This window comes from Achroia grisella, unplaced genomic scaffold, assembly GCF_030625045.1.
Source record: "Achroia grisella isolate CSIRO2021 unplaced genomic scaffold, CSIRO_AGI_Agris_v1 utg3071, whole genome shotgun sequence".
Classification (NCBI taxonomy): domain Eukaryota; kingdom Metazoa; phylum Arthropoda; class Insecta; order Lepidoptera; family Pyralidae; genus Achroia; species Achroia grisella.
In genome coordinates, this window is record NW_026712790.1 from 65,625 (window position 1) to 79,635 (window position 14,011).

The 14,011-nt window shown below is 33.6% G+C and overlaps 1 protein-coding gene across 1 annotated transcript in view; it reads left to right on the forward strand.

Moving 5' to 3' along the window:
* LOC131843377 (uncharacterized) overlaps positions 1-14,011 on the forward strand; it is a 90,959-nt gene that overhangs the window by 56,037 nt on the left and 20,911 nt on the right. The window contains exons 3-5 of the mRNA XM_059192005.1: positions 8,526-8,624; positions 8,995-10,968; positions 11,735-13,278. Coding sequence (XP_059047988.1) covers positions 8,591-8,624; positions 8,995-10,968; positions 11,735-13,278 — 3,552 coding nt within the window. The 5' untranslated portion in view covers positions 8,526-8,590. The remainder of the gene's footprint in view (positions 1-8,525; positions 8,625-8,994; positions 10,969-11,734; positions 13,279-14,011) is intronic.

The window sequence follows — 14,011 nt, forward strand, 5'->3', positions numbered from 1 at the left end:
AATGGTTACTATCTATTTTTCATACCCCTAAGTGATAAGAGTTGTCCATCTTTCGCCATCAATTTTTTTAATGTGGTATAAAAAATACATACAACCCCAAATGTTCACTCTTCTACCATCAATGCGTATTTAATAACAATTTTAATTTTATGACAAAACACCGTTTGCGGGGTCAGTATACTATAAAGTTTCATCAAAATCTGTTGAGCAGTTTTTGCGTGAGAGTAACAAAACAAACATCCATCTATTCTCCGCTGCTAGCGTACAGCGATAGCACAGGCGTGTGCATCATCCATTAAAAAAACAACATTAAGTTTAAATTTTAATACATAATAATACTATTTATGTGCCGGTGTGGAGCGCCTGGGCGCGTATGATGTGTTTGGGACGGTGTCGTGTGTGTGTGTAAAAGTGTGGTCGGGGCGGAACGGGTACGACCCCATAACTTCAACCTCCCCACGGGCCCCCGTGGGGAGGTTGAAGTTATGGGGTCGTCAGGGTTTTTTAACGTGTGGAAAATCTTCAAAACCCTGCTGGAGGGATAGCGGGGTGGTGTGTGAGACTTTTACCCTCTAAAAACCACATGGTGTACCTACGAGCGCTTATATCGAATCCAGGGGTTTCGCATGTGCATTCTACCCCACCATGCAGTAAAGTCGAGTGGCGACCGCGGACTGGAAGACGCAGCGTGGGAAGGCCTCCTGCAAGGTGGACCGACGATCTGGTCAAGATCGCTGGAGGCATTGGATGCGAGTAGTGCAGGACCGATCGTCGTGGAGATCTTTGGGGGAGGCCTTTGTTCAGCAGTGGACGTCTTCCGGGCTGAGATGATGATTCTACCCCAGCTCTGGTGGCAGACTATCTTTTACCTAGAAAAAGCAGACGAAATCACGAGTATCAACTAGTTATTAATATTTTGGTAATTTAAAGTACTTTGGTGTATGTCGCTACGTTATTTTCACGGGTAATTGCTCACAGTTTACAGTTGGGTCACGTGTGCGTGACTGTAAAATTACATACAACGGGATAAAAGCGAGATCTTCATGATTAATGTTCCTAACAGAAGACCGATGATTTTAAAAAATGAGCTTGTCAATTTGACTGATTTCTAAAGCCACATTTATGTAGGCCTCGGTGGTCTAGCGGTTTAGCACACCGCTTTAATTCCGACGGTCGCAGGTTCGATTCCTCGCACGGTACAAACATTTGTATTCATGAGTATGATTGTTTGTATCGGTCTGGGTGTTTTCTAAGTATATTACATAGGAAACACCCAGACCGATACAAACAATGTACGAAGTATGTATTGATTTACAAAAAAGGAAAAATATCATTCTCCATCATAGAAACCTCCTTCTAGAATGCATTATTTTTTAATTTCTATTTGAACAGTATTCCATATTCAAATCGTAGCAATTTTCTCATACTGCAGTCAGTCAAGTAGGTGGGTCTGTGAGATCGCAGCGAGATTTCTAAGACCTTGACTCAGTTGCATGGAGTCGTCGAGCTGTTCCATTAATTGTGTATAAGGGCATGCATTTGTGGTACACGACACTAGGTCTATAGTATGTGTACTACATAAATAGTATAGTAAAGTATATGTTGTCTTTTTTTAATTCAGTTTAAAATACTGAACTTGGATTTTGGTAGTGTACCGGTAATACATTATTAAAACTTCAGTTGGGGGTATTGTATTCGAGTGCAAAATAAATGTATATTATAATGTTTCTTTTTTAAGTTCCGCACTTATAGAATTTTCGATTATCATCTATAAATATCATTACTACCTATATATTATGACTTGGCGTATATTATAGGTACAGGTACACTAAGATATAGGCCTTGTTACCCATCAAATCAAATCATAAATAATTTATTCATGTAGGCCATTTTAGCCGCTTATTAACGTAATTTTTTTTGTATTAATAGTTTTTTCCTACCATCCAGTTCAGTATACAGATTCAATTGAGAAGAACTGGCAGAAAACGCAACAGAATTTCCTTTTTTTAATATAAAAAAAATAATTAATAATCTATTGGCCAATTTTTAAAGAATATCAGATGATTTATCAACTGATATTTTTTTATAATATAAAATAAATAATTTAAGAATCTATTGACATAAATGAAAAATAAGCATAAATTAATATATGTCTGTACAAGGACAGAAGTTACTTATACTATAGTTAATATAAGCACAGTTTAACATAATATTACATAGTATATTTATACTATATAATATTATTGTAACATACATACTTATGTAATAATCTGTGGTATAAGTAACTGCTGTCCTTGTTTATCTGTAGTTGATAGTGTGTTTGTACCATAATAGTGTATAGTATACATGTTATATTTATTTGTTAACCGCATGGTAAGTTGCTCGTTAAGATTCGAAACTCGCGCCCAACGCACTCCGACTTGACGTAATATTCAAATATTGATGCGAGTTTTCATTTATCGATATCGATAGTCACACACATATATTTAAATAGATATAAAATTAATATTTTAATGCAACATTTGTCATTGTTAAAACGATTTTAATATGATTAAGATTAGGTTATTTTTTCGAATTAGGTGTTATTTCTGAAGGCCGTTTCACTTAATCGATTTATATTAATTTAACTAGCTACTCGCCCTAGCTTCGCACGGGTGTATATGTATTATATATATAAACCTTCATCTAGAATCACTGTATCTATTAAGAAAAAATCGCTTCAAAATCTGTTGCGTAGTTTTAAAGATTTAAGCATACATAGGGACGGACAGGCAGCGACCGCGACTTTTCTTTATACTATGTAGTGATGATGATTCATTCCGCTACCATTAGCATATGTCAGACCACTTACATTGCTATTCATTGTCACGGGTTCGATTCCTCGCATAGTACAAACATTTGTACTCATAAACTTGATTGTATTGGTCTGGATGTTTTCTATGTATATTATGTATGTATTTATGTATATCTATCACTTGTATAATACCTATAACACAAGCACTGTTTAATTTAGGAGTAGATGGTACTGTGTGAATTGTCCAGGCATATTATTATTATATACTGTTTTAAATATGTGGCCATTATTTAAAACAGTATAGTTAGTCTACTTAATAAAAATAAAACGTGGTAAGATCCCATGATTTTTACTAATTATACATATATTTTAATTTTCTTTTTTGGACCTCTCTAATGCTGTTGGCCCGCAGCTGGCCTTTACAGCTTCACCGGACGATAGGGGGAGTGCAGATGGCACCAAATCCGCGGAAGGACTTATGGAGCGGCTGAAGGCCAACTCCCGCCTGACGGATACGACTTTAGTCTGAGGGCACCGCTAGGGGTTCGAACCGCTACTCGGGCCGTCGTAATTTCGATCCCCGTTTGAATTGAACGGGGGATCGATCGGAGGGGACTGATGATATAATTTAAATAAAAGAAACTAAACATCGATAGACATAACATCTCTATTTATGCACAGCCGGTGCGCACGCGCATTCTGTCACGAACTCGACAGCGTGTCTCTCACCATTTGTGTTTTTTGTTACAACACTATCGGCGTTTGTTCGGTACATTGCCATATATGCACAAATGTTTGTACCACAAACAAAAGACGTTATTAAGAAATAATATGGAATTTAGTGGACTTAGAAAAAGTCCAGGACTAGCGTTATACTTAAAGAATAATAATATAGTACCGATCCTTGTTCAATGTTTATAGGTGAAAAGAAAATACACAAAAAGACAGACAAATATAACTGCCCCACAACGTTTTCTGTATACCTAAAGGTCAGCTGGTGGAGAATGCCATACAGCATTAAGCTCGCCTTTGTACAAGTTCTATTGTGCATTAAAGAATAAAAAAAAAAGACTTGGAATACGGAGACATATACTAGGAACGACTGTCAAGATATGACGACCTCGGTGGTCTAGCGGTCTAGTACACCGCTTCACGTCCGATGGTCGCGGGTGCGGTTCCTCGCACGGCACAAACATTTGTATTCAAGAGTATGATTGTTTGTATCTGCCTGCGTGTTTTCTATATATAATATGTATGTATTTACGAAAAAAAATTATCTATGTATTTGTATCAGTTGTCTAGTACCCGTAACACAAGCTTTAGCTAGCTTGGGTCTAGATGGCGCTGTGTGAATTGTCCTGAGATTATTATTATTGAAGTATAAGCAAGAATGTACAATAAAATAACTATGTAATTAAATAGTTATTTAAAAAATATACATTTCTGATTGGCCAGTTCTAAACTAACATAAACAAATTTATAGTTGTACATATCATAAACCAATTAAGTATGTTGTACTACAACATACTAAATTGGTTTATGATAGTGTTTTGACCACTGATTGCAAACAATCTAAAGTGGCAATTCCAAAAACGAACCATCGGTTAACAACACGTCTACTTAATCTAGATAGACAAAACCTCAAAATAATGATAGGGACAATAACGGGCCATTGTTCCTTAAACAAACACTTATACAAAATTGATGCTACAGACAGCCCCCTTTGTCGGGGCTGCTTTGAAGCTGAAGAAACGGCGGCTCACGTAATCCTGGAGTGCACGGCAGTGGCCCAACAACGAAAACAAATCCTCGGAACGGTGAGGTCGCTCCGTGAAGCCTGCGAAGACACCAGGAGTCTTCTGCGCTTTTGGGAGGAGCTTGGCTGGCTACTTTAGTAGTCTGGCTCTACACGCACAACGGCCCGAATGTGAGGCTAATTGCGGAGAATGGAGTCCAACATACGATACGATACGATACGATAGTGTTTTATTATTTGCATTAAGATTGCATCAAATTAATAAATCATTTATTGGTTTAGGACATTTTAGCTGCTTATGAACGTCAAGTTTATAGTAATTTATATTTTTTACCTATGCAGATTTAATTCAGAAGAACTAGCAAGAAATTCAACGGAGTTTCTTTTTTTATTAAAGCCAGTTTATTTACATTTTTTGTATATATATGTGGTTTGAAAATCACGTGCATGAACTACTATTTAAATAATCGTTTAGTGAGTGATTAGTGAGGCTTTGCTAAATAAATATGATTTAACAGATGTTTTTAAATATATTTAAAGATATTTCCACTATATTCTTTGGTTGTCATTGTCAAATTGTATATCCAAGTCTAAAATAATATTGATTTATCATATTGCACGTAATTATTTTATTTAAAAGTGAATAAATAAATAATTGTTTATTTTTATTTATATATTTATATTAGAGTTGAAATTAAATAAAATAATTACGTGCATTATAATAATTCAATATATTTTTATTATTTTTTATAGATATGTCCGGGGTTATCCCTGGACAATTAACACAGCGCCATCTAGTGCCATGGTAAGCAGAGCTTGTGTTATGGGTACTAGACAACAGATATTAAAACTTAGATATATATTTTTGAAAATACATGCTTATTATACGTAGAGAACATTCAGATCGATACAAGCAATCATAATCATGAATACAAATTGCATTGTACTGTGCGAGGAATCGAACCCGCGATTAGCGAACTAAAGCGGAGTGCTAAACTGTTAGACCATTGAGGCCGTAATATATGTATATACCTAATTGATTAATAAAATGGTACATTTATAATTATTCAGAATCAATTACATTTTGTGATTAATAATCTCATTTTTTGGAGGAAGGGGGAATTAAAATTCCTAATAATGTGGACTGATGAACATAATGCTAGCAATATACATGTCAGATTGACCTCCACGCGGTACCCCCTGGAAACCATCGCGATAAATTCTTGATGAATTTGTCACGATGTACTAACTGACCTGACCTCATGCTCATCTTAACATCTTCCACTGGTGCCCCGCCAGCGTAAACCGTCAGCGCAGGCGGGTGCACCATTACATTATCATCCACAAAAAAAAACATTTTTTTGCGTCTTTACTTTTAGTAACTTGAGGATAATTTCGATCTAATTTTCTGACTGTACGGTATTTGAAGTAACGGTGGCAACCAGCCAGCAGATAGTTATATCACGCTCTTATTATTATCTTAGTTAATGTTACATGGATAGCTACATAGCAGTATCGGTACTCATATTTTCTGCTTTAATTGGGCTTTTAATGAGAAGTGCTGGCCGAGTTGTTCACAGTTTACGATGAAAGATCGTGTGGAATAATAAATATTTGTTTATATATACTAAATACTATTAGATATATCTAAATGTAGATGGAATCATCCATCTACATTGTTTTTTTCAACAAACATCAGTTTGTTACTCTTTCACGCAATAATTACTGAATAGATTTTGATAAAACTTTACAATGACATAGATCATTAGAATAACACATAGGGTACAAATAATAGGATAGGATGTTTAAAAAAATCAACCACAGATCCACTTTATAGTGTCAGGATATACGCATGCTTTGGGCATTTTAAAAAGTATATTTTAGTTTTATATGCATATACAGTAAGTCTGTGAATTGGCTATTATTTATTTTTCATACCCCTAAGTGATAAGGGTTGTCCACACCTAAAATTTATTTTTTATTTTTTGGAGAAATATAGATTTTTTTTATTATGAGTCATAAAAAAATACATACAACCCTATCACCAACCCCTGCTTTTTAATAGTGATTTTACTTTATATGGCAAAATAACGTCTGCGGCGTCAGCTACTATTAATTATATGGATAACTGGACCCTGAGAAAGGACCGACTACTTTTTAGTGCGAAAAAGGGTTGTAAGGGGTTGAAAGCGGAGATGAACAGTTGTATGAAAGTATTGTCATTTTTTAAGTAGAACGATGAAACATATTTAGTTATAATGTAACTAAATATGTTTTCTTTATTTGGTTAAGTTCACGCGGACAATGTCGCGGGATCAGCTAGTCTATACATATAAATAAAATTGGAGTGTCTGTTTGTAATATTGATATAGTTTTTTACTACATGCATACGAATATATATACGGTACACACACCAAAATGTCTGTCTGTTCCGGCTAATCTCTGAAATGGCTGGACCGATTTTGATGGGACTTTTATTGGCAGGTAGCTTATATAATAAGGCGTAACTTAGGCTACTTTTATTTTAGAAAAATAAAGTTAAATTCCACGCGGACGAAGTCGCTAGCTAAATATAAAGTTAGTTAAATACAACAGCTAGTTAAATATAAATAAAGAGAAATGGGTTGTAAGGGTTAAAAGGTTGTATGGAAATATTACCATTTGTAAAGCTAGAAGCTTGAAACTTATTTTTCGCGTATAAGTCACGGGTACAGCTAGTCGATAATAAAGTGAGAAAAGTGTTATTTGTTTTACAACTTCCTTGTCCTATTTCGTTGCGACCTACTGAACTAATGTCCACAGAATTACGCACAGTTCGCGCCAACAACTCTGATAATTATCATTACGATTAGCATCATTTGTGTTTGTAGGGCAGATTGTTTGCTACCAGATATCTGTAATTTCGTTCGCTGCTCGAAGAAATGTACAGAAAAGTATAGCCCTTACATGAGGGAATTATTTGATCACGAATACCGCTATATTCTTAATCTGTAGTCATTTATTTTGTACTAGCCGTACACGCGACTTCGTCCGCGTGGAATTTATATTATTTTTCTAAAAGAAAAGTAGTCTAAGTTACTTCTTATTACTTTAATTACTACCAATAAAAGTCCCGTCAAAATTGGTATGTTTGTTCAAAACAAACAGACAGACAGAAAGACACAAAAATTGTAAAAAATGTTATTTTGGTGTATGTACCGTATTTAAATTCATATGCTACATGCATGTAAAAAATTATTTCAATATTACAAACAGACACTCCAATTTTATTTATATGTATAGATACAGGTTAAACGGGATTGAGTGTATATGTAGAGATTTTTATAATTAATAATAATAATGACTTTTGCTAACACAGCGCCATCTAGTTTCTCTGTAAAACTTGTGTTATGGGTTTCTTTAGATTACTAGACATTTTTTTTTGTAGAAACATACTTAATATATGTACATAGAAAACAGACCGATACAAACAATGCTAAATCATGAACGCAAATACTTGCACCGTGCGATCTGCTAAACCTTAGATCCTTTATCAAATAAAATTTATATTTGATCAAGTTAGAAATGCAATTTATCTGCCGGCAAGATTCGACCTTACTTTATATACTTTAGGGTTTATAAATCTATAACTGTAAACCACCGGGCGCGACACTTTCTGACAGTTCTTAATTTCGTTATTTAGCGCTATTAAAAAGTATTCCATAATTCAAATTTGGCAGACATTCGAATTATGGAATACTTTTTAATTTCTTAGAACCAAATATAATATTTTTATTCAATGGAGCAGGCAACGGTCGTTTGACGGTACAGCCTTATTTTCCATTACTTTTAGTTTACATTTAGAACCAATAATATTTTTATTAAATGGAGAAGGCAACTGTCGTTTGGCGGTACAGCCTTATTTTCCGATTACATTACTTTTTTAATTAAATTATTACGCTATAAAGATGTTGATTATAATGTTTTTTTTTTCAGGACAAGCCATGACGTGATCGAGGCGGATACGATGAAGTGAATTATTGTTATAACAACAACATGAAATGAACATGGAATCGCCAGTTAGAATATTTATAGGTGGGTATCTATTACTTATGAAGAATAAGTAATATAAGTTAAATCGTGATACCGTTAGTTAACAAAATCACGGTAGGTACTGTGCTTTTTGAAGATAAAAATAAATAAAGTTTAAGTTAAAGGTCAAGAATAGCATTAATTTTGAAATTTAAACATTTGTGTAAATAATATGTAAAAATGTATAAATAAGATCATTTATATATTTTATTAATTTATAACGTATAAATTCTACGATTGTTATAAAGTAAAGATAAAGAGTTATTTTAAATGATATAAAGAATTTTATTTCAACTTAAATATTTTATTTTTACTATTTAAAATATATTTACGTTTGAATATTTATTTAAACATAAATTTGTTTAAATTTCAGGTGTAGCATTAGTAGTAAACTTACTACTGTTGAGCAGCACCTTAGTTAGTGGCAACGCGTTGCCTCAAGAAACGACTTCGACTACTGTAAGAAATGAGCGGAACGCGCGACACGAAAGAGTTAATGGCACGTCATGGGACCCAAGAAACAATATCAAGAGTCCTGACACGTCATTGAATGAATTAAACGCCAAAGAATCATCAACTGAAGAACATACAGAGAAGAATGCAAAATATAAACACAGAGGAAGAATACGATTTCAAGCGAATGCCAAAACTACTACAGAAACACCTTTGAGAAGACACAGGGGTTCAACCGAACCAACCAACGTGATAATTGTCACACCAACACCAGAAGTGAAAAAACCCGCACAAATTATAGACAGCATGAAAAAATATAAAAGAACGAAATTACCAGTGATGTTAAGTTCCACTCCCAGTACGTCTATTTCTATAAAAACAGAAAGTCATAGTGAAGAAGAAGAATATGATGAAGATGATGAGGAAGACAAAGAATTATATGAAAAATTTACATCTAGCAAGTTCGATACTAATTTTTTTACCATACCTAGCTATAATGATGATTTCAGTCATTTCACAGATCAGAAAAGTTCAGGAAATCAAGTCAGAGAGGATTATAAAAGTTCACCTTTTGGATTTTCAACATTTTTCCCCAAAGATTCTTATGGTCCCGAGGATCACAACGATGAATCTTATAAATCTGATAGTTTCTTTGACTTCAAATCTGAATTGACTACACCAAAACATGACTTTTTTGACAAGAAATACCAAGAAATATCTAGAAGTATTTTAAAGAAATTAAACTCTATACCAACGCACACTCCAACAAATGCTACTAATGTTCATAAAATTGTGAAAGAGAATATAGGATTAGAAAGAGTGAATAACAATGTACCAACAAATAAGTCTACAGTGTTTATAAAGAATACCAAAGAAATACGTCTTTTAGATAATGATAGTGCTGGAACAGTTAATAGTGGAATATCAGATGTACAAGGTACAAGTATTTATTACGAAATGTCCGTACTGTCTACTGAAACGTATGCTATAGATCATTCCGATGATGACTGTGATAACGACACGTTGCCTTTAGAACCTACAGTTAGTTCATCGTCTGAGGAAGAAATAGCATCTATTAAAGCGACGCAACCTACATTACTACCAGGTGCTACAAGACCAACATATCCTGATCCAAAACCAGATGCAAACTCTGATTCTATATCAACAATATCATCTAATTACCTCCCTATCTCAAGTATTATGCCACCTATACAGAATTCAATTAGTCCCATATCTGTACAAAATAATGTATTAAGTGACTCATCTACTGAGAAATCTGCTAAAACATTTTCAAGTAGCTATAGTAGAAACAGAAGTTATCCAAAACGTTTGAATTTTAATGGAACGAAAGATTCATTGAATAGTGTAACGTCAAAATCGGAAGCAGTATCTCAGAGATCGCAGACAAGAAAATTCCATCACACGACACCTAAAGTAAAAACTATATGGATGTTACCACGTAGAAATATTACTAGATTAAATAGTAGACCAACAACTATATATTCTGAGCATTTTAATATAAAGGAAAAATATTCGACTACGTCACGCCCTCAGCAGACTAATAAAGCTATTCTGACTACAGTCTCTTCTGAAATAGATCCAGTGTTACAAAGTGACATTAGTGGTATAGAGAAAGTAGTTCATTCTCCATCTATATCTGATAATAGTATTCCTTCCTTATGGAAACGAGGATCAACTAAGTTCGCTACATCAACAGCGACATCATCTGAGACTGGAGATATTAATGATATGGAAATACCACCAACTTTAACTGCTTGGGCATTAGCTAGTTTGATAAGTCCACCTTCATTGCCGAATACAGCCACAAATACAACTGGATCAACACAGAAAAGTATAGACGAGAATGAATTGCAGAAAGTTGGAGAAATTACAGGTATTACCTATATTTTATTATGCAAAATAATTGTAAATTAGTAATAAGTTAATATTGTACATTGATAATATGGTCTCTTAAAATCATGACAGAATTTAATTATTAATAACAAATTAAGAATTTTAAGTAATCCCCGAATTAAATAAACTTATAATTTTCGCTGATAAAAGTAGCAAACAAACCGCATCAAAATCGGTCCATTCGTTTAGGAGCTACCGATACCACAACTCTCTAGATCGACACGTGAACCTTACATACAATACATATATTTTGCGTCATGTTTAAAAAAAGTAAAGTAAAAATAAAAATGTGTTTACATTTTTGTATTAATTATAATAGTTTTAAATTTTATATCGTCGTATTCTTTGTATTCTACAATTACATTCTAAGTAAATTATATGCAACGATGATTCTTACTAAGTACTTTTAAATACTATTACCCGCTTATTGTTTTATGCGTATTAATAATCACAAAACGATACGACTTAACTGATGTATACATATGTGGTTTTCACTAATATACTTTGTTAATCTTCACTAAAAATTAAATGTTTATTTTATTATAATCAGTATGCAAACAAAAATGTTATACGAATAAGAAGTTGCGAGCTCAGCTAGTTGAAAACATAAATAAGTAATTTAATATATTATATTATCTGTGATAAAACCAAAAATTAAGTATTTAATAGGTATCGTAATAGAGAATATACATTAAATACGTTATTTATATCTATTGCTAAAATTATATTATTGTTAATAATTTCAGATAAAAAAGAAGAAAGAATCACATCTACAGCTTCACCAACAACAAAATTAAATAATGACATTGAAACTAAAAAAATAATTGACGTCGACCAGAATAAGTTGGGATGGAGACCAGTATTCACACCACCTTTAACTGATAAACCAGTCTCTCAGGATAAAACTGAATTATTACATACATCTGAAAGGTTGCCAGCTGAGAGTAATCTGTACGTTAAAAGCAGCGCTCAAGAAAATATTCCTACTGAATCTAATTCAGCAACATCCACTGAAATAGTAAAAGGAACGGTTAAAAACAATCATATGAATTGGGTTTCTGTAACAGAACATTCTGATCAAACAACGCCAGCAACATTCCGTCAGATGATAGAAAAAGTTGATCCCATTAGTTCTACAAACTTAACTGGTTTTGAGTCTATTACAAAATTACCTTCCGATTTAACTACTCCGCAAGATGATACCATCATTAATGAACAAGAAAATGAATCCTCTATGACGGAAATAATTACAAAATTGCCTACCACAACTGATTATGACATTACAACCATCCGATTTTCTTATGTACCGACAGAAAAAGTAATCGATGATACTGAAATGCATACCACACAAAAACCTACAACCAGCAGTGATTGGCACCCTGTGTTCCCAACTAGAACAAGATTGACAACCATAGAAGATGGCCCTGTCACTACATATCGACCTCAGTATATGACTACAACAGACTATAATGAAGAAACGACTACAATAGTTCCCGAAACTACATCTTCAGATGAAAAAGATTCAACGGAATCTAATACTGAATCTGAAAAGTTAACCGAAGTTACCGAAACGATTAAACAAACTACAACAACAGCTAAAATGACATTAACAACTGATCTAGTATCTACTACAGATTCAATCACTACACCAAAATTAATACCAGTTATAACTACAACCTCAGTCGAGACAACAGCAATACCTGAAACTACATCTATTGTAACAGAAGTTGTAACAGAAATAAATACAGAGATACAACAAAAGCAAGTAACTGATGCACCATCTACCACAACGACAGAAGAATCAACTGAAGCAACGTCAAGTGAAACAAGCGAGTCTGATTGTACTTCTGAAGAAGATAGTGGCAGTAACGAAGTTATTACACAAGAATCTACAAAAATGACTACATCTCAAATAACATCTATAACTACACATACAAAAATAGATCAGGATGAAAACTTAACTACTGAATCAGAAATAACGACTACTGAAGATAACAATAAAGATTCACAAGAAATAACTACACAAAGTTTAGAAACAACTACAAAGCATAGTGCAAAAATCTACGATACTACAGTAGCTACTGAGGAGACTACGATCGAAGTTACGACTGATTTAGGTACAAAATCGGTGAATGATTTGGAGGATGTAAGCAGTTACAATGGAGAGATGACTACAGAAGCAAGACCAAGAGTTTCTGGAGAGGCTGAAGAGGAGAGTTCTGGAGCAGCCGTCGCTATTGCAGTCAGCACTATTGGTGTCATAGCACTGATTCTACTTATTGGATTGTTGGTAAGTTTTGGCATTAATTTTTATTTTTGAATGTTATATTATGACTGACTTTTCGGTGATGAAAATATTAATAACAGATCATATTCATTAGAGAGACGGTGGTAGGGTCGCCGTCCGCCACGTAGTTACAAAACAAAGTCTCCGAAATACGAGAATGGTAAATCTACTGTTTATTAAGATGTTGACAGTTGACAATGCTATTAAGTATCTGGCATTACGGTTTTAAAGGTAGATTAGAATGTGCTTCATTTGTGTTATACTATGATAAAAGATACGTTTAATTAGTAAACATACAAACACAAAAAGGCGGCCATACTGTTGAAAGCAATTTTTTAAGACAACGTAAGGAACAGTTGTACGAAATGGTGGGTGACGCGCAAATAGGCATGAATAATTATATATATAACAAGGACAATAATAAAAATTCAATTAATGACGGAATAATATAAATAAATAAAATACGTGTATATATTGAAAGCTTAATAAACTGTACATTGGAAAAAACAATATTTGATCTGATAATAGTGAAGTAAAAATAATAAATAATATCTATTCTAGTCTGTTCACAAAAGTATAAGTAATTATGATTGATTTCAGTCATAATTAATAGCATTATAATAAAAATTAGAATGTATTTTTTACAGAATATGCTATTAATTATTCACAGAGCAGAAGTAATGCGATTACGCATGGAATTTATCTTAGTCCTTTGGAAAGGGCTGAGTTATCACGG